This window comes from Pyrgilauda ruficollis, unplaced genomic scaffold (genome assembly GCF_017590135.1).
Source record: "Pyrgilauda ruficollis isolate IOZ18807 unplaced genomic scaffold, ASM1759013v1 scaffold39, whole genome shotgun sequence".
NCBI lineage: Eukaryota > Metazoa > Chordata > Aves > Passeriformes > Passeridae > Pyrgilauda > Pyrgilauda ruficollis.
Window position 1 is genome coordinate 5,485,956 of NW_024525378.1, and position 17,320 is coordinate 5,503,275.

At 49.0% G+C, this 17,320-nt stretch overlaps 1 protein-coding gene across 1 annotated transcript in view; it reads left to right on the top strand.

The window, feature by feature from the left end:
• The window catches only part of CAMTA1 (calmodulin binding transcription activator 1), a 238,540-nt gene that overhangs the window by 197,986 nt on the left and 23,234 nt on the right, over positions 1-17,320 (top strand). The window contains exons 10-15 of the mRNA XM_041476559.1: positions 1,322-1,448; positions 13,573-13,712; positions 13,944-14,140; positions 14,478-14,556; positions 15,376-15,691; positions 16,053-16,576. Of these exons, the coding sequence (XP_041332493.1) occupies positions 1,322-1,448; positions 13,573-13,712; positions 13,944-14,140; positions 14,478-14,556; positions 15,376-15,691; positions 16,053-16,576 (1,383 nt within the window). The remainder of the gene's footprint in view (positions 1-1,321; positions 1,449-13,572; positions 13,713-13,943; positions 14,141-14,477; positions 14,557-15,375; positions 15,692-16,052; positions 16,577-17,320) is intronic.

Genomic DNA, 17,320 nt, shown 5'->3' on the forward strand with positions numbered 1-17,320 from the left:
TCAGAGCATTCAAGGCCGCTTGCATGTCTGAGGTGTACTTTTAATTAAGCACTTCATTATCCTGACAGGGCCCTTTCTTCACTTAGGAAGCATCTGAACAGAAAGGTATTGTTTCATTGAAAGCCAAGTCTTCTCCACATGATGGCTTCATGGTGCTACCTAGGCCCAGTAGAGCAGTAGTATTTGCAAACTGGAGCTGTTCCTTATATTTGTCACTGATGTTCCCAGGAGAATAATTCAAGGCCTGCACAGTCTTAATGAGTTCAGCCTTTCCCTCCATCTCACTGACTTCCAGAATCAGTCACATGCCCCATAAGCTGAAAATGGCAGCAGCACAGACCTTGCTGCTGTGGAGGAACGAGACTGTTTGAGCCACTAATGGGAAGAGAAGGTTATTTTGAATTTAAAAAAAAAAAAAAAAAGGTGGTGGGGGGTGTTTGTTTCCATAGGCCCGGCCTTCGAGCACTGTTGTGTGTGTTCGGGGGTGTGCAGTAAGTGCTCCGGGCCGGTCTCCGTGTCCCCGCAGCGCTGGCCGGTTCCCGGGGGGATGCGGCCCCTCGAGGGTGATGGGGCCGGCCCGGACATTCGCGGCCTTCGCCGAGCGGCTGCCGGGGGGCGAGCTCGGCAGGCCCGGGCCGGGGCTGCATCAAGCAGGGAGCAGTACCGGGCTGGGGCGGCACGGGGCTGAGAGCGGCACCGGGCTGAGAGCGGCACCGGGATGGGGCGGCACCGGGATGGGGCGGCACCGGGCTGAGGCGGCACCGGCTGAGGCGGCACGGGGCAGGGAGCAGCACGGGGCTGAGAGCGGCACCGGGCAGGGAGCAGCACTGGGCTGAGGCGGCACCGGGCTGAGAGCGGCACCGGGCTGACAGCGGCACCGGCTGAGGCGGCACGGGGCAGGGAGCGGCACCGGGCTGAGGCGGCACCGGGCTGGGGCGGCACCGGGCTGGGGCAGCACCGGGCAGGGAGCGGCACCGGGCAGGGAGCGGCACCGGGCTGAGACGGCACGGGTCAGGGAGCGGCACCGGGCTGAGAGCGGCACCGGGCTGGGGCAGCACCGGCTGAGGCGGCACGGGTCAGGGAGCGGCACCGGGCTGAGAGCGGTACCGGGCTGGGGCAGCACCGGCTGAGGCGGCACGGGGCAGGGAGCGGCACCGGGCGGCCCCGGGCTGCCGCGCCCGTGCCCGGCCGTGTCGCTGCCGGCGGCGGCCGCCCGAGGGCAGCACGGCCGCGGGGAAGGGGCGGCGGGCGCGTCCGGCCGCGCCGCTCCCCGCCCTGGCCTCTCCGGTCACGCTTGGGTCTCTCCGTTTTTTCCTCACAGGGAGGAGTAAAAGTCCTGATAACCGGCCCGTGGCAGGAAGCCAGCAATAATTACAGCTGTCTGTTTGATCAGATCTCAGTGCCTGCATCTTTAATTCAGCCAGGGGTACTGCGCTGCTACTGCCCAGGTAAGGAGCACGGCTCTCCTACATCTGGGGGTTTCGGAGCTTCATCATGTCATATACTTGTACAAAAGTGCATTGGCATCGAGAAGATTTTCCTTTTTGTTTCACCAGTTTAGTGTGAGAACAACAATTTGGCATTTTGATACATCACAACAGATCACAACAAATACTATTTAGAATCTCTGAATTAACTTTAAAATAATTATTTGAAGTAATTTAAAATAATTCTAAGCATTCTTTTTGTTTTGAAAGAGCAGGTTAAAGAGTAGCTGTTTCTCAGGGGTGCACTCACTGCTCTGCTGGCTCAATTTGCCTATGTTTTGCCCTTTGCTACTTACAGGAGAACACCTCAAGCTCCCCACAGAGATTATCAGTAGTGATGCTGCCCAGTTTCTAGGAGAGAAGCATTTACCCTGGAATTGTCTTTCCTGAGAACTCTGAAACTTGAGCTTGCCTAGAAAAATGTGTGTTTATTTAAGCAGAAAATGAGGAGATAGTAAGGCACAAGAGGGACATGCTAAAGAAGCTGGGATGGTACCACTTCGAAAGAGCAGCATGGAGACAGAGCCCTGTGGGTATTGCAGAGTGAAGAGAGGTTTGTGGTGTGGCTGCAGAGGCACGGTTGCAAACAGAAACAGAACTGGCTCTTAACGAGGAGGTGCACTACCTCTTATGTTCAGCATCAGAATCGAATTTGCTTGACTTGAGAGGATTGTGAGAGTCTGTAGGTGCTTTTCGTCTGCTGCCAGGGCCTCCTGCTGTCTGTGGAGTGCAGCTGATAGGGTGTGATGGTGATTGATACTCAGCAATCTCTCCAGGGCTGGCACGCCAAGTGGGTAGGTTTTGGATCCCTTGTTTGACAGTTCCCCAGTGCTGCTGAACTCGGAGGAGCTGAGAAGGTGGCTGTGAGTGCTGTCTCGGGTGTCCCTGCAGCTTCTCTGGGTGCTCTTGGTTAGCAGCCCAGCTCTCAATTAGAGGTTGTTATGCTGTGGTGATGGTGGAAGGGAGGGGGACTGCAGCAGTGAACAAACTAGGGCATTGCTAACAGGGAGGGGAAAAAAAAAAAGTAAGAGGACCGCTGCATTGCAGAGGCCCTTCAGGGAAAAAGACTGAATAATTATACTAACCATGATTTATCAGAAGCCTCTGCCTTGATGCACAGTGCTCCAAAGGGAGGAAATTACACTGTTATTTAAAGGACCAGCTACATCTTCTCATTTACTGCTGGAGAACAAATGTTAGCTTAGCTAGCCAAGGTGAAAACTAATGTGAGTTGATTCTATCAATTGAATGAATACACAAATCCCTGACTTCTCTGTTTGCTTTAACTTCCCTGCTTAAAATCCTTGCACTACTGATTGTTACGTAGTCTTGAGGGAAGAATTTCGAGGAATATTTGTAGTCACAAAATATTGACAAGAATTTTAAAATTCCTTTTAATTAACTCAGTGGAACACTCTGAGTTCCTTTGCACTGCATTGTTGAAACAGTTCATGATTCCAGATAGAATGACCAGTGCCAGAGAGAATAGAGCTAACAGCCATACCCCAGGAACACCCTAGGAAAAAAACAAGCACTTTCCATCTCATCTAAGTTTAGATAAACAATTCCCTTCCACAGATTTCTTTAAAATAAAGTCAAAATCACTCTATATGTGAACTCTATGTTTTCAGTTACATTATGACAAAAATCACTATTTTTTTAAGCACAGGACAAGTACTGGCCTTTGGGATCAGGGAACAGTCCTGCTAATGACTGGGAAGAGTTGTGAGACCATCTCTCACCATGCTTCTGCTTCTAGGCATTGAGCCAAGTGTAGGAATGGCAGAGAAGGAGTCTGAAGGCAGCCTGTTCTGTGCCATCCTCTGAAGGGCTCCTTCCTTCATCAGTGTCTGTTGTGCCATGAAGGATTGTGAACCCTTTTCTGAACTATGCAGAGATACTTGTTTTATTCTGAGTTTTCCTTATTTCACACCATGGGTGAGTTAGGTCTTTTACAAATGGACAGTTGACACCAGCTGCTGATGTTCCTGCATTTTTTCTACTTAATTTGAATAGTGGTATTCATTATTTTCAAAGCAAACCTTTTTCTCATAAAGGAAGCACTCTCATGTGATCCTGATCTCTGCTGATAAACTTGGCAACCTTTTCTGTTTTTTATGTAAAACTCAGTTCTCAGAAGCCATTGTGTGCTTTTGTAGCCATTTGATCTCACTTCCCATTCACTGTCTGTAGAAAGGTTCTTTTAAGAAAAAACAAAAAGCAAATGAGGCTTGGAGAACTGAAGGCTGAACTGAAGGTCAGAGATGATCTCATGGCAGATGCATAACAAATTATAAAGGCATTTCAATACAGATTCCCAATGGAAAGCATGTTGTGTTTGCCCTCTGCAGAAGCCTTTGCTGGTTTCATAAAATGTGTGTAGAGATGGTGTTTCCTTGGCACAGAATGTGATCAGAAATTCCAGGGAAATGGCTATGAGTGCTGTTGGCATTACACTTATGCATCTGCAGGAAAGAGGACAGAACCTAAAAACAGGGGCAGGCCATGTGTGTACTGATGAGTCAAGTGTGTACGGGTTGGACAGGGGTGTGACTGGCACTGAATGCAAGTGGCACTGACGCAGGAGCACCTGACAGGCAGCACCTCAGCTACTGCTGGGCTCTCAGTGTATGATCTGGCTGTCTTTCCCAGCTGGAAAACATAAAAAGACTCGGGGAGTGGGGCTTGGTGGCTCATTTGTGTTGGCGTGACAAGGCCACACCAGTGGTATCCAAACTTTCACTTTAGCATGGAATCATCTGTGAGCAAACAGCCTGTGTGTGCTACCTGTGGCATTCCACAGGTTGACAGGTACATGATCCCTGTACAGTGGTAATGTTCATCACCAAAACCCATGGCATCTTCTATTTAGTGGGACCAGATGCCCTTCTTACCCTGTGAAGAGATGCAGGACACCAGAGTCAGGTAGGAGAGATGTGTTCAGTATCAGTGAATGTTTTGCAGCTGTAAGAGACTTTCCATAGGAAAAAAGTCTATGTTACAAACAGTATTCACAGTTTTTCATTCCTCTTTCCATCTGGGTAAAGGTGACTGGTGTTTACATCTTGGATGTTACCATAAAAGATTATCTATTTGGGTTCTCTCTGGGAAGAGAGGGATGAATGTTAAAAGGCTGTGGTAGCTTGCAGGGATGTGTGAGCATTGGTAGAGGACACAGATACCTTGTCCCTTGACAGGAGCTCTCTAGTAAATTCCTTAAGTTTCTATTCATCCTCCTCTGTACTGACTCCTGTGTAGTGTGGAGCCTTTGTCAGTTCTGTTTATATTCCCGCTGTGTTTGGTGTTTTTTTTCCTTTCACATACTATTATCAAGAACACTGTTTCAGGAAACCAGTCTCCTACTGCTCTGACTGCATTTCCCAGACTGTCCTTTTCCATTTTGATCATAATGTGATTGAATTGAGGCAAGGAGTATTTCATTTCCTATGCTGAGTGTTGTCTTCTGAGCCAGCCTGACTTCATGGTCAGACATTGGATTCTTCTGGGAAGCCGTGTCTGTTCTCAGGCCGATGACAGAGCGTGCCCTGCTGCCCCGAGCAGTCTGCCCGGGGGCCTGTGCTTCCTCCGTGGATCGTGGGACCGCAGAGTCTCCGAAACTGTCCGGTTTTACCGCCTCGCAGATTTGCCTTATTAGAGCAATAAGTGAAAGTACAAATACTGTGTGCGTAGCGAAATGAGGAGAGCCGTGGGATGAGCGGGAAGGTGACCCAGGGACGGCGCGTCCCGGGCTGACTCGCTCGTGCGCGGCGCGCTCCGGGGGCGGCGGGCGCTCGGTGCCCGCTGCGGGGCCGCTGTAAACACGGCGGCGGCCGCCAATGGGGCCCGGTGACGTCAGGGCGGGGCGGGCCCGGCGGCGGGCGCGGAGATGCCGGCCCGTGCCCCCCGGAGCCCGCTGCCGACCGCGGCCCCAGCGCTCGGGCCGCGATGCTCGCGGCCGCTGAACGGCGCCCGGGCTCGTTCTCCGCCGCGGCCGGCCGGGCCGCCCCGAGCCCCAGCGATGCCGGCCAGCATTAGCCCGGCCAGCATTAGCCCGTCCGCTGCGGCCGCCGGGGCGCGGGGGTGGCACCGCTGAGACCCGCCGGCGCTGCGACAGGACGGCGGGGCTCCAGCTGGCTGCGAGGATGCGAGAGACGACAAGCAGGTCTGGGGGGAGCCTGCTCTGCCCGCCCCTGCTGCGGGGTCTGCGCCAGATGCTGGCTGGAGCCTCCGCCGATGCCTTGTAGACTCCCAGGTCAGTCCTCTGGTGCCAGGTGTTGTCACGTTATTTACCTGGAAGCAGGTAGAGGGACTACAGAGGGGTCCGGGACCCCCAGCCGTTGCGTGGATGCGCACATGTGACAAAGTGCTGCTTTCAGTAAGTATTGCAGGATGAAGTGTTGCGCAGTGCTTGTTTGGGTTTAAATCTGCATGCTTCTGTGTTGTGCCTCACTCTGCTGTACTTGCACGGTGATTGCACGCCTTGCTGCTCGCTGTGCCCCCTTCGCTGTGCCCCCAGCCATGGGATGTGGTCGTGTTTTGGTCCTCGGCCCCTCCCGTGTTGGTCCTCAGCCCCTCCCGAGTGATGTTGCGATGCAGGCTCGGAGTTGTGACAGCACTTTAATTGTAGCATCACGTGTGCAGCAGGACACATTACATCGGAGCGCCTGCAGCTCACAGCCTCGTGTTCTGAGCTGCTACGGCACAGAAGGAGGTCGGTAGCCCAGACCTTCTTGGGGATCTTAGGGATGCTGGAAACACACGCCTGCTCCGCACCACGGTATTGGAAAACTTGTTTTGCAGCGTGCTTTGGCAGAAAGAGCGGGACTAGGAAGAGGACTTCAGGAGGCTGTGTGGACTGCTCGCAGTTTAGATGGGGTAAACATGACTGACGTCAGACTTCATGAGAGCTTCCAGCAAAGGAGATCTCTGTCTCACTTGCTGACCTGTTCCAGTGCTTCAGTTTTGTAGCTTGCAGCAGTTCCTATTTATCTAACTTTGCAGCAAATAGAGGCCATTTTATAGCATGCTGCTCTTCATTCTGGTGATTTCAGAGTGAGTATTTTGACTCTTGAGGTTGCAGATTTAATGAGAGAAAACTTGGGTCAGTATTGTTACCATATGCATACATAAATATCATACACAGTACTGTAAGCACAGATACTGCATGTGTGGCATGAGATGCTTTTTTCTTGTTTGTAGTCCTTCAGCATGTATCCCTAGGAGGAGGAAATCTCCAGGAGCTCTGGGTAGTAGCACTGGGCAGGTGAGCAGCAGCACAGCATGTTCTCCCAGGCTGTTGCTTTTGCATACATCCAAGAGCATTTTCCTCATACATTTTTTATAGTATTGGCACCTGTCAGGTTGGTTTCTGACCTGAGATGTAGAGACTGACCTTAGGCAGTCAAATTTTTTATACAAATTACAAAACAGCACAAGAAACAATGTCTTTAGCAGTGCGCTCTACCTCTAAAATATATAAAGTAGACATGGCATGTTTAAAACTCCCCTTTGTTTCCTGAAGCAGCTGTTCCTGGATAGCATTAAGATCTTGCCCTCCCTAAGCCCTGGGGAAGAGAAGTCAGAAAAATAGGGCAGCAAGTGCTTTATTGCTGTTGGTATAGAGACTGCCACTTGGGGAAGAAGTCAGCCTGAGCAACCCTCTTGCTTCTGTTTTCTAGTAATGGCGTGGTAAAGTAGAGAAGTACCTTGTTTTGAGGGAGCACTGGCTACTGGGGGTGACAGAGAGGAACAGAGTAATCCCAGGTGGCATGGGAATAATAGCTGAAGTCCTACAGCACAGGAAGAACTGTGGGGAAAGTGTTGACAGTAAGAAATCATGTCTTGGCAGGTGCATTAATGGCTTGAAATCACTGACAGTACCTGTGTGTGCAGGTCTGGATGACTTCATCATTCCTGCCCATGTCCAGTAGTGTTCATTTCTTGGGTGAAAGCATGGAGTTTCTTCAGCTGCTACTTAGGCTCAGAGTGTACAATGCAGTGTTTTCCTCATACCTCAGTAGTTGTGGCATTTCTCACTGATCAGAAGTCGTGGAAGTGACCTGCCTCATTAATACAGATATGCATTTGTCCTAGAATATTAATTTTAAATGTTTTCATTTGTTGGTAGAGACTGTGACCTGTAACAACTTACTGCTAAAGAGAGGTTCTCGTAAGGGGCATTGAGGATGTAACCACAGTTTTATTTCAGAAATAGATGTTCCTGCAACAATGCCACCTCAGCAATCAGCATTAAATGATAAAATTGTTATTGCAGCATGAAAGATGTTCAGGGTTTGTACTGTACAGGAGAATTGAGCAAGATTTTGTAGACAGTGACAGATGATTTGCAAAATAGAAACAGAGCAGTGGCAGTGTGAGTGACGTGGCCTTAGACTGCTTCCATCCCCACCCACAGCTTGTGCTGTATGAGAGAATATGGTGAGAGAATTCTGGCTTGCTCTGCAAAACAGAAAAATGTCTTCATGCTGCATGACTTTTTTTACAGTGCTCAGCTGTCACACTTGTTCAGTTCAGTCTGTGTGTGCTCATGCAGGGAATGATTTAACACAGAAACTGCTGGTAAAGAAGCAGCACAGGCTGGGAAGCCAAAGCCCTCAGAGTGGCTCCTCCACACCAGAGTATCCAAGCACAGTGCTTGGGAACATGCAGATCTTGCACACCACTGTAAGCTCAGAATTCTGTGGGACAATAATTATGTGCTGGGCAGATGCAACCCCAGTGGAATGTGCAGGAGATCATGGACACTGATCCTTTAGTTCTTCCAGACAGGTACTGTCTGTCATTTTGATTGGGCAGCATGGTAAAAACCTCCAGATGTCCAGGGGAGAGTGTGAAAAAACAGCAAGTGTTTTACACTGCTTGCTACTGAGAACTGCCCATTTATTTTTCATCTGTATTTTCAGCAATATTTCCTCTGTAATAGTTCTGGCTGCACTGCCAAGTCATGTGTGGCACAGACAGTCTCTTGCTGTTTGAAGCTTGCTTGGCAAAAGGACTGAAGATCCTTTGGGATGTGTTCTTGTCTGGTACAACAGTGTGCAGAGATTAGAAAAGCAGCTCCCTGTGCTCATTTCTTAAAATTGGCCTGTTAAGCAGAGGAGGGCTTGTCACTTGCTGCTGTGCCTTGCTCTTCTCTTAGCTCCATGCCCTGGGCCGTGGTGGTGTTTTGGGTACCACACAAAGAGCAGAACTGGTGTTTGATGAAGGTGTGCCTTTACTACCTGTTGTAATAAAGTGTGGGCAGAGGCAGTGCTCTGAGCTGTGCCTGCCCGTGGGGGACACTGCGTGCACAGCTCAAAACCAGAAATCCTGCTGTTGGAAGAGGCAGCGGGGAGGGCTGTGCAGGGAGGGGCTGTGGTGTGAAGTGCTTGCAGTGCTGTGTTCTAGCCCCCCTGTCAGTACAGGGTCTGTGCAGTCAGGAGCTGTTACCAGGCTGCACGAGGCACGTGCTTCTGCAGCCTCCACTGAGAACTTGTGTCACGTAAATGGCTGGCATCTGTTCAGATTCTTACTGAGAAAATTCAGCGTTTATTGGAGAGCACTGAGGGAGAAAATGGAGGTGTGGCTTCCAGAATCTTGGAGATCAAACTAACTCCTGTGCTCCCTGCGTTTTCCACTCTCTGTGCCTGCTGTGGTTGCTTATTGAGCTGTTGGTACAGGTGTGCTTTTAATTCATTATGAAGGGATCTGGGTTAAGAAAACACCACCGGATTAAACCTCTGGGGGAAAAAAATAAAAAAAGAAAAGGCAATGTTAAACAATATCCAGGTTGTCTTTGTGTAACTGTGCAAGCATACAGGCTGTAACTCTGTAAGATGCTGGCTGATGTAAACAACCATGTGTCCTTAGAGGATTTGTACCAGAATTGTTCTGCATCTTTAGATGGTTTCAGTGCATAACCTGCTGTCATTGGTGTGATCAGTAATAGGCTCTCTCACAATGCAGATGAAAATGAAGCTTTTTCTGCATTTGAAAGATGGGTCATGTTTTAGGGAAATGATTATGAAATTCAAACCAGTTGTTTAGTACTGGTCAAAATCTGACCAGGCAGCTCCTCCCTGTCCCTCCCTGTTGGGACAGTTGAGCTCCCCTGAGGTAGCCTCCACCTCTCCTTGTTATGGTAGGGGGAAGACAGTGAGAAGTAATTTTGGTGTTACATTGATATTGTTGAATTTGAAGAAGATAATTTCTATGAAAGATACAGTGTTCAGAATATTTTCTGTGAAATTATTCTGTCTCTTGGAGATACAGAAATGTGGTTATTTTCATCACCTTTGGTGGAGGAAGCCTTGAAGAATACCTTGAGAAGCACTCACTGTAGTTTCCTAAAGAACATAAAAAATTTTCTTAGATTGATATGTAGTGGAAAAGCTCAATAAATGCTCATATTTGCATGTCTATCTTTTTAGCTCTTTAAAATATTTTAAATTCTATCATCAAATGCAGAATTTTTGGGAAAATCTTAAATATATGAATATGTTTATATCCATGTGGATCTTTGTTGCCTTTGGACAGAGTGAGAATGCTTCCAGTGCAAGACATTTCCTTGGGCTCTGGCTGTTTAGATTTCCTGTACAATGTAGCAGGAGAAAAGCTTATTTGGACAGTGATCTTTATGCTCTCTTCAGTGCCCTGCAAGAGACTTTTTGTCATGAGATCTTCTGCTGGCTGGAAAAGACAAGAATGTGGAAACTGTTCCTGTAATTCAGTGTCTGTTAAGCAGGTGGCCCTGCAGAGACCCCCTGAAGTGAGGAAGAGAGAAAAATGAGAAATAACACAGGATAAAAGGTCTTGAACGTCTCAGAGTGCTAGCTGTAATGTTCAGCCCTGTGGTTGTTTAGCCCTTCTCTCAGGTATTGCAAGGTGCATCTGTTGGCAGTGTGTGAAACAGCTGGACATGGTCCAAAATGCTGCTAATCTGGTGTGTGTTCAGGGCTGGCCTGGGAAAGGAGCATTCTGCCTCATTGCTGAGTTCAGGAGAAACCTTGAGGGAAGGTGTTCTCTCTCCCACTCCCTCCCTGCCCCCCCCCTTTTTTTTTTCCCTTTTTTTGTGTTTTGGTTTGGGGTTTTTTAGTTTGGGCTTTTGTTGTTGTAGTGTTTTTGTTGTTGTTTTCAGTTTGTTAGTTTGTTTTGTTTGGTTTTTTTTTGGTAAGCTAGTGCAGTGCATGCACTTCAAATGACCAGGGTTCCTTTTGAAAGGGGCATCTTGGTGTAATTGATACTACAAAATAATGGAAACACCTATACATAAATAATTTTGGAGTTGTCATCAGTTGTGGCTTGCTTAGGCACCAGTTTTGGTCACCTGGAAAATGGGCAGCATGGGGGCACCTTCCCTGCACTGCTGCCCCACTTACCTCATTTGCTGCCTGGAGCTTTCTCATTTGGGGCACACCCTGATCTGGGTAAATTCTGGGTGTCTCTTCTAGACACAGGGAGGGCTCTGGCTCTGGCCATGCTGTGCTGGTGCTCCAGAATGTTTGTTTTTACTTCCCATTTTACCAGTAGCAGCATATTTCTAAAACGCCTGATCTGGTCAGAACCAGTTAGTCCTGCCCTTAGTATTTTCCAGGAGCACTGCCAGGTGTCTGAATAGGAATACCTGGGAACACCAGATGTTCTGAATTCTGTTTCCTAAGAAAAACTCCCTGCTTTCATTTCTTTGGTGTAGTGTTTTGTTTAGTGTCTGGGGACGTTGGTGGGTGACAGGTGTACCTTCGGTAACTTCAGTCTTCTGACAAAAACTGACAGGAAGTTCTCAGTATCTTTGGGATCAGGAAAGGTGGAGGCTTCACTCATTACAGATCATAAAGCCCAGAGAGAAGAGCCTGGAAAACAGTCACAAACATAGGGCCCTCCATTTCTGTTGCAGAGTGCTTTTAGATTGAAAAAAAATGGGGAGAAAATAGTAATCTGTACTTCTGTGTTTCACTGGCATTATTTTCTTCTTTGGTTTCCAAGGTGTACAGAATTATTCTCTCTGGATCCCTAAATGAGTAGGAGCAAATCCCACAATCTGGCAGCCCTGAGCTTGTTGGTTTATTACTCCGGTTCAAGCCAAATTTCTTCTTTTAAAAAGATGCTGCTTGTGCCTGCACAAGGCTGAGGGCTCAGACGTGATACCCAGTGTGGCTTGCTGCTCTCAGCTCTAATAAATGCAGGTGCTGGTAGCCAGCCAGGGAGGGTGGCATTACCTGTGTGGGCAGAGCTGTTCCCTGCAGGGCAAGCGTGGCCTTTTCCAGGTGCCCGGGCTGTCGCAGCTGCGCTGGCACAGGGAGGGGACGCTCAGCAGGGCCAGGTCTCTGCCAGGCTCTGCAGTGGACGTGCTCTGCCTGGCAATGGGGAGGGAGGAGACAGCGGTGTGGACTGCACTGCAGCACACTGCAGCACTCCTGGAACAAAGATCTGCTGGGCAAACAGGGCTGCTGGTGCTGCCGTGTGCTGACCGCAGCTGAGGGACAGGGCCCTGACAGCTCATCAGCACCATCAGTGTGTGGTGATACAGCTGCCAGCCCTTTCCCAGGGCTTTGCAATTAACAGGACAAATGAAGGATTAGCGAGGCACTAATAATAAATCTTTTGGACTTGTGAGTTCACCTCTGACATGAGGTTAGATGGGAGGTGCTGGCCACAGTCCTTTGTCCCTGGCTCTTGAGCAGCCAGAGGGGGATGCTGAAGCTGGCCAGAAGGGAGTGGAGCTCTTGCCTGCTGTCAGACCACAGCAGCCTCTTGCTGAGAAGGGGATGTCTCCAGCCAGTGGAGCTGAGCTGTCTTGAACCACTGGTCTGTAATATTGTCCTTAGTGCAGTACAGCAGAGATCCACATCTCTCCAATACCTTCTGCTGAGAGCTGTGCCTCAGAGTGTAGCATATGAGTACTCCTACAGCCTTCCAGGGAGGGCTCTGTGTTCTTGAAGAAGATTGACATGTTTAAAACTTCATCAGAGCTTGTCTATTTTGGTGCACATACTCCTTTTGCTGTCACTGGGATTGGTTCTGGGTTTATGAGTGTTCTGCACCACCACACCATCTCTATGGATGCATGGAACAGAACAGTATGAGGGCTGTCTCTCCCTTACAGTTTACTACCTATGCTCTTAGCATGATACCAGGATTCATTAAATGCTCCCTATGCACAAAACAGTCCTGCCCAGCTTCTCATGAGCTGCATGAAACTTATCCCTTATGGGTCACAGGACAGAAGGAGCTTTGCTTTTGCAGCCATTTCCTCTGCACTGACTGGCCCTATCCAGAGAAGCATTGCCTCAGCTGATCCCTACAGGACTGGGTTCAGCAGTGATCCATTAATCTGTCTGAGCCTCCCTGCTCCACCATTCAAGCCTTAGTAGCTGTAGGATAGTGCTGTGTTAAAATGCAGTGAGGGGACAATCAGTAACACAGCCCTGAGACTTCTGCAGGGACCAGAGGGCTCCAGAGTTGCACGGCTTTCCAGAGTGGATTGTCAGTGCCCATATGACAAATTCTGGTAGTTCTGTTTCTGGCACTTGGCTGCAGCTGCTTTCCAAGAAAGGGAGCCTGCCAGGGAAGGAGCAAGTGCCATGTTAAAGGCTCCTTTTCCTAAGAACAGAGGGAAGCAGAGGAGTCTTTTTCTTTCAGGTACCATTACTGCATGATTCCAGGATACAGGCCAAGGTGAATTCAGGACTCTTGTAAAGTAGAGGGGTGACTCTAAAATGCCAGATGTGATCTTATTGAAATGCTCAGTGAATGGGTGTATTTACTTAGTTTGTGTTTTGAAAGACTTTGCGTTACCCCTAGTATTGTGTGCCTAAAGCTGGACTCACAGGGAAAGGGATTTGTCTTCTGCCTGCTTTTTTTCATTTTACTGTCTGTTTTCTGTAAGGAAGTTCTCTGGAATTGCAGTCAAAGGGTTGCTGCAGGAAGTTGAAGAGCTAGGATGAAGAGCAAGTGTGTGTGCATTTCCAAGCAGAGCAGATCTCCTCTATCACTTCCAGAATAGCTGTTCGTGACTTCCGTAGTTGGCTGTCAAAACCTGAGCTTCATTTCCATGGAAATGTCCTTATTCTGGCTTTCTCCCACCCAGATAACCAGTTCAGGATGTCCATATTGGAACGACTTGAGCAGATGGAGAGGAGAATGGCTGAAATGACAGGCTCCCAGCAACACAAACAAGGAGTAGGAGGCGGGAGCAATGGCAATGGGAACAGTGGAACACAGGTGCAGGTATGAACCCTTCTGTCCAGACACAGCTTTATGCTTTCTTACCAAAGGTTTTTTTTTTTGTGGGGTGGGGTTTGGAAAGGAGTTTGGAAAGGTGTTTGTGGGTGTCTAACAGTAGCTGGTTTTCGGTCGCATTTGCCACTGTGTCAGGACTTGTAGAAGTGGAAGGCTGCCCGTTCAGGGCAAGCTGCAGCCCCTCTCCATGGTTAAACTGGGATGTGTGTGGTGTTTCAGTGCGTTTCTGGGACTGGGACCCTGGGCAGCTGCTTTGAGAGCCGCGTGGTGGTGGTGTGTGAGAAGATGATGAGTCGTGCGTGCTGGGCAAAGTCCAAACACTTGATCCACTCGAAGACTTTCCGAGGAATGACACTGCTCCATCTGGCTGCTGCCCAGGGCTATGCTACTCTCATCCAGACCCTCATCAAGTGGCGGTAAGACCCAGCCTGCTGGACTCTGGGCTGTCAGCACAGGCTTGGCAGGAGCATGTATAAACTCTGCTCAGTCCACACTGCTTGTACAAAGAGCCAAGTCCCTGGACTTGCTCCCATGCCCTGATCTGATGGGACCTGTCTCTTGAGAGCGAGTCCAGCTGCTGGATGTATCAAGCTCTTCATGTCTGTAGTGGGGGCACTGTCTGTAGTAAATACCTGTGTTGTGGGCATGTGTGTGGCCTCTTCTCTGTGGTACAGTGCTTTGGATAAATCTGTGCTTAGACAATGGTCCTGACATGGTTACAGAGCATCATTCCTTCTCTTGTTTCCCCTGCAGCACCAAACATGCAGACAGCATTGATCTGGAGCTGGAAGTTGACCCTTTGAATGTGGATCATTTCTCCTGCACTCCTCTGGTAAGAGCAGGGTCTGAAACTTCTGAGTCTTTGGGGAGTTGTTTCCGATGTGTCATTTTCCTAAAGTGTTTCACTCTCTGGAGAGTGCATGTTCCTGCTGCATACATGGTAAGATATGGTACTGTCAGCTTCCTGGCATTTTGTTGAGAGAGAGCAGATAGAACAAAAGTTTGTCATTGAGAAACATGAGGAAAGGGGACAGACAGATAGTTCTGGTTAGTGTCTAGTCCCCACAGAATCTAGTCTCCACTATCATGGTGTGAAAAGGACATTACATGCCTTCTTTCTCATTGTCCTCTGTGACTGTTTAACTGTAAATGTTGTAAAGTTATAAACTGTCTTGGTCACTGGAGTCATAAAATCATGACTGAGGACTTAGACAAGCAAAAAGCCAAAACAGATGGAGCCAGAACTGCCAGTTTACCACTCACAATGTATTGATTTTATGGTTTCCAACCTTTGGTCCTGTCTGCATATTTCTGACGTCAGAGATTCCTTTGTGTATGAAGCTGTTCTGTCTCTGCAGTGATGTCAATGTCACTAAAAAACCCGAAAACAGAAGAAACCAAACTTTCAGCTTTGTTTGTCAGTTGGAGGTTTCTCTGTTGTAGGAGAGAATAGCATGTATTCAGTCCCCTATGTTGGGTTGGGATGGTTTTCTTGGGTTAGGACATTTATAAATGTGATCTGTTTGCCTTGAGCATATCATGGTTTTGTTTATCAGAAGAGATTTTCCTTGAGCTGGGAGCAGATTCCACTGCATTAACAAAAAAGGAGAAGGCAGGTCTCCCAGTGGGTCAGTTACCTTTTCTTCTTTAGATGTGGGCCTGTGCCCTGGGCCACATGGATGCAGCTGTTGTGCTGTACAAGTGGGACCGCCGAGCCATCTCCATTCCGGACTCCCTCGGGAGATTGCCGCTGGCCATCGCTCGCTCTCGGGGCCACGTGAAGTTGGCAGAGTGCTTGGAGCAGCTACAGCGAGATGAGCAAACTCAACTTGGGCAAAACCCCAGGATTCAGTGCCCCTCGAGCACAGACTCCAACACAGAGAGCTGGGTGTCCCAGTGGCACAGTGAGCTTGTTGCCTCTCAGGAGCCTCAGAAGGGAGTCACAGTGATTTCCAGTACAAACACAGGTAAAGCGTCCTGGAGGGTGTGCTCTGCTTTGCTGACATTTAACATGTGAAAATGTGGGGGCGAGGAGCTCACCTGGGCAGCAGGTTCCACCTGTAGCCTTGCTGTCCATACTTAATTCTTTTCTTGTGCTAAGTACACTTGCCATAAGCATCAGGAAGAGGAGTGAATGCCTGCTTTGGAAAGACTTGTGTATCTTAGGTGTGGTTGAGACAGTATCCTCCCTGGGTGGTTGTTACTCCCTTTGCACATCCTGTCACGTGTCCACAGCCCAAACTTTGGCCTGAGGCAGAAGCTGTTGATGTTCCTGTAGCAGTTGTGAGCTGCATGTTTCGTTTTGACCATTGATCTGTTTGTTTACAGAGCTGAGGCGGCCAAGATCAGAACCTTCCAGCTATTACAGCAGTGAGACTCAGAAAGATTACCCTGCACCCAAAAAGCATAAGCTGAGCCCTGAGTATTTTCAAGCCCGGCAAGAGAAGCTGCTTTCCACTGCACTGAGCCTGGAACAGCCAAGCATTAGGAAGCAGAACTCCAGCTCCAAGCAATCCTCCACTGAGACAATCAGCCCCACTGAAGGGCTGAGGGACTATGGCCGGGAGCTCTCCCAGCACATCCCAGAAGTTACTGGGTACCGGGGCTCTGGCAGCCAAGCAGGCATCAAATGGAACCCAAAAGACATTTATATTGGTGTGTCTGCAGTGCAGGTGGCAGGGAGCCAGAAGGGCACTGCCCTGGGGAAGGAGGCTGTGGCCCATCGGCTCCGCCAGCGGGAGCAGATGAATGTGTTGATGATGGCCGACAGGGAGATGGTGGATGCAGAACTCTTGTCCTACAGGGACAGCGCAGGGGATGAGGACTGTTTACACCACATGGATGAGCTGCAGGTAAACACACCCACAGCACCAAGATCAGGATCCTGCACAGAGGATCCTGACCATGAAAAACTCCCATGGAGGCCTCTAGAGACTCTGAATTGTGCTTTGGGGAAGGAGGTGGTCACACAGTCAGTGTGTGACCCTTTCTTCCAATTTCAATGCAGATATAAAGGCTAATGGTTAGCATTTAGGGTTGTACACTTCAACAGCATACAGAATGCACAGAATTGTTTGCAGTTGTGCAAGGAAAAAGGAAAAAGCAGAGCCTGATCACAGCAGTGCATGTGACTCAGGTGGCCCAATAGTCCTGTGGGAACTGGGCAGCAGTCCCTGCAAAAACAGTGTGAGAGAGGTAGTGCTGTGGTTGCAGGCCAGGCCTCTGCACTTCAGAGGGAAGGAGGTAGGAAAGAGTGGAGAATGGAAGAGACAGTGGCTTTGGGGAAGGAAGAATCCCACTAGGTATGGAATAGAAGAAATAAAAATATAACAGAAGCAAGAGAGACATATGAAAAGTTATTACTCTGAAAAAGATACAGTGGTTGTCTGAGCAAATGGGTAATGGGAACACAGCCTTACCTGTTCTGCCTTGGCATCTCTGAATGTTCTCTGGCTGGTGTAACATGGGTGAAGCAGACCACTGCAAAACAAGAAGAGTTTTCTGTTCCCTGAGTTGAAAATTCCTGTGAAACTTGCTGAGCTCTGTGGTATACCATTCAGAAGGATTCCTGACAATGTTTTGTCCCAAGATTTTTA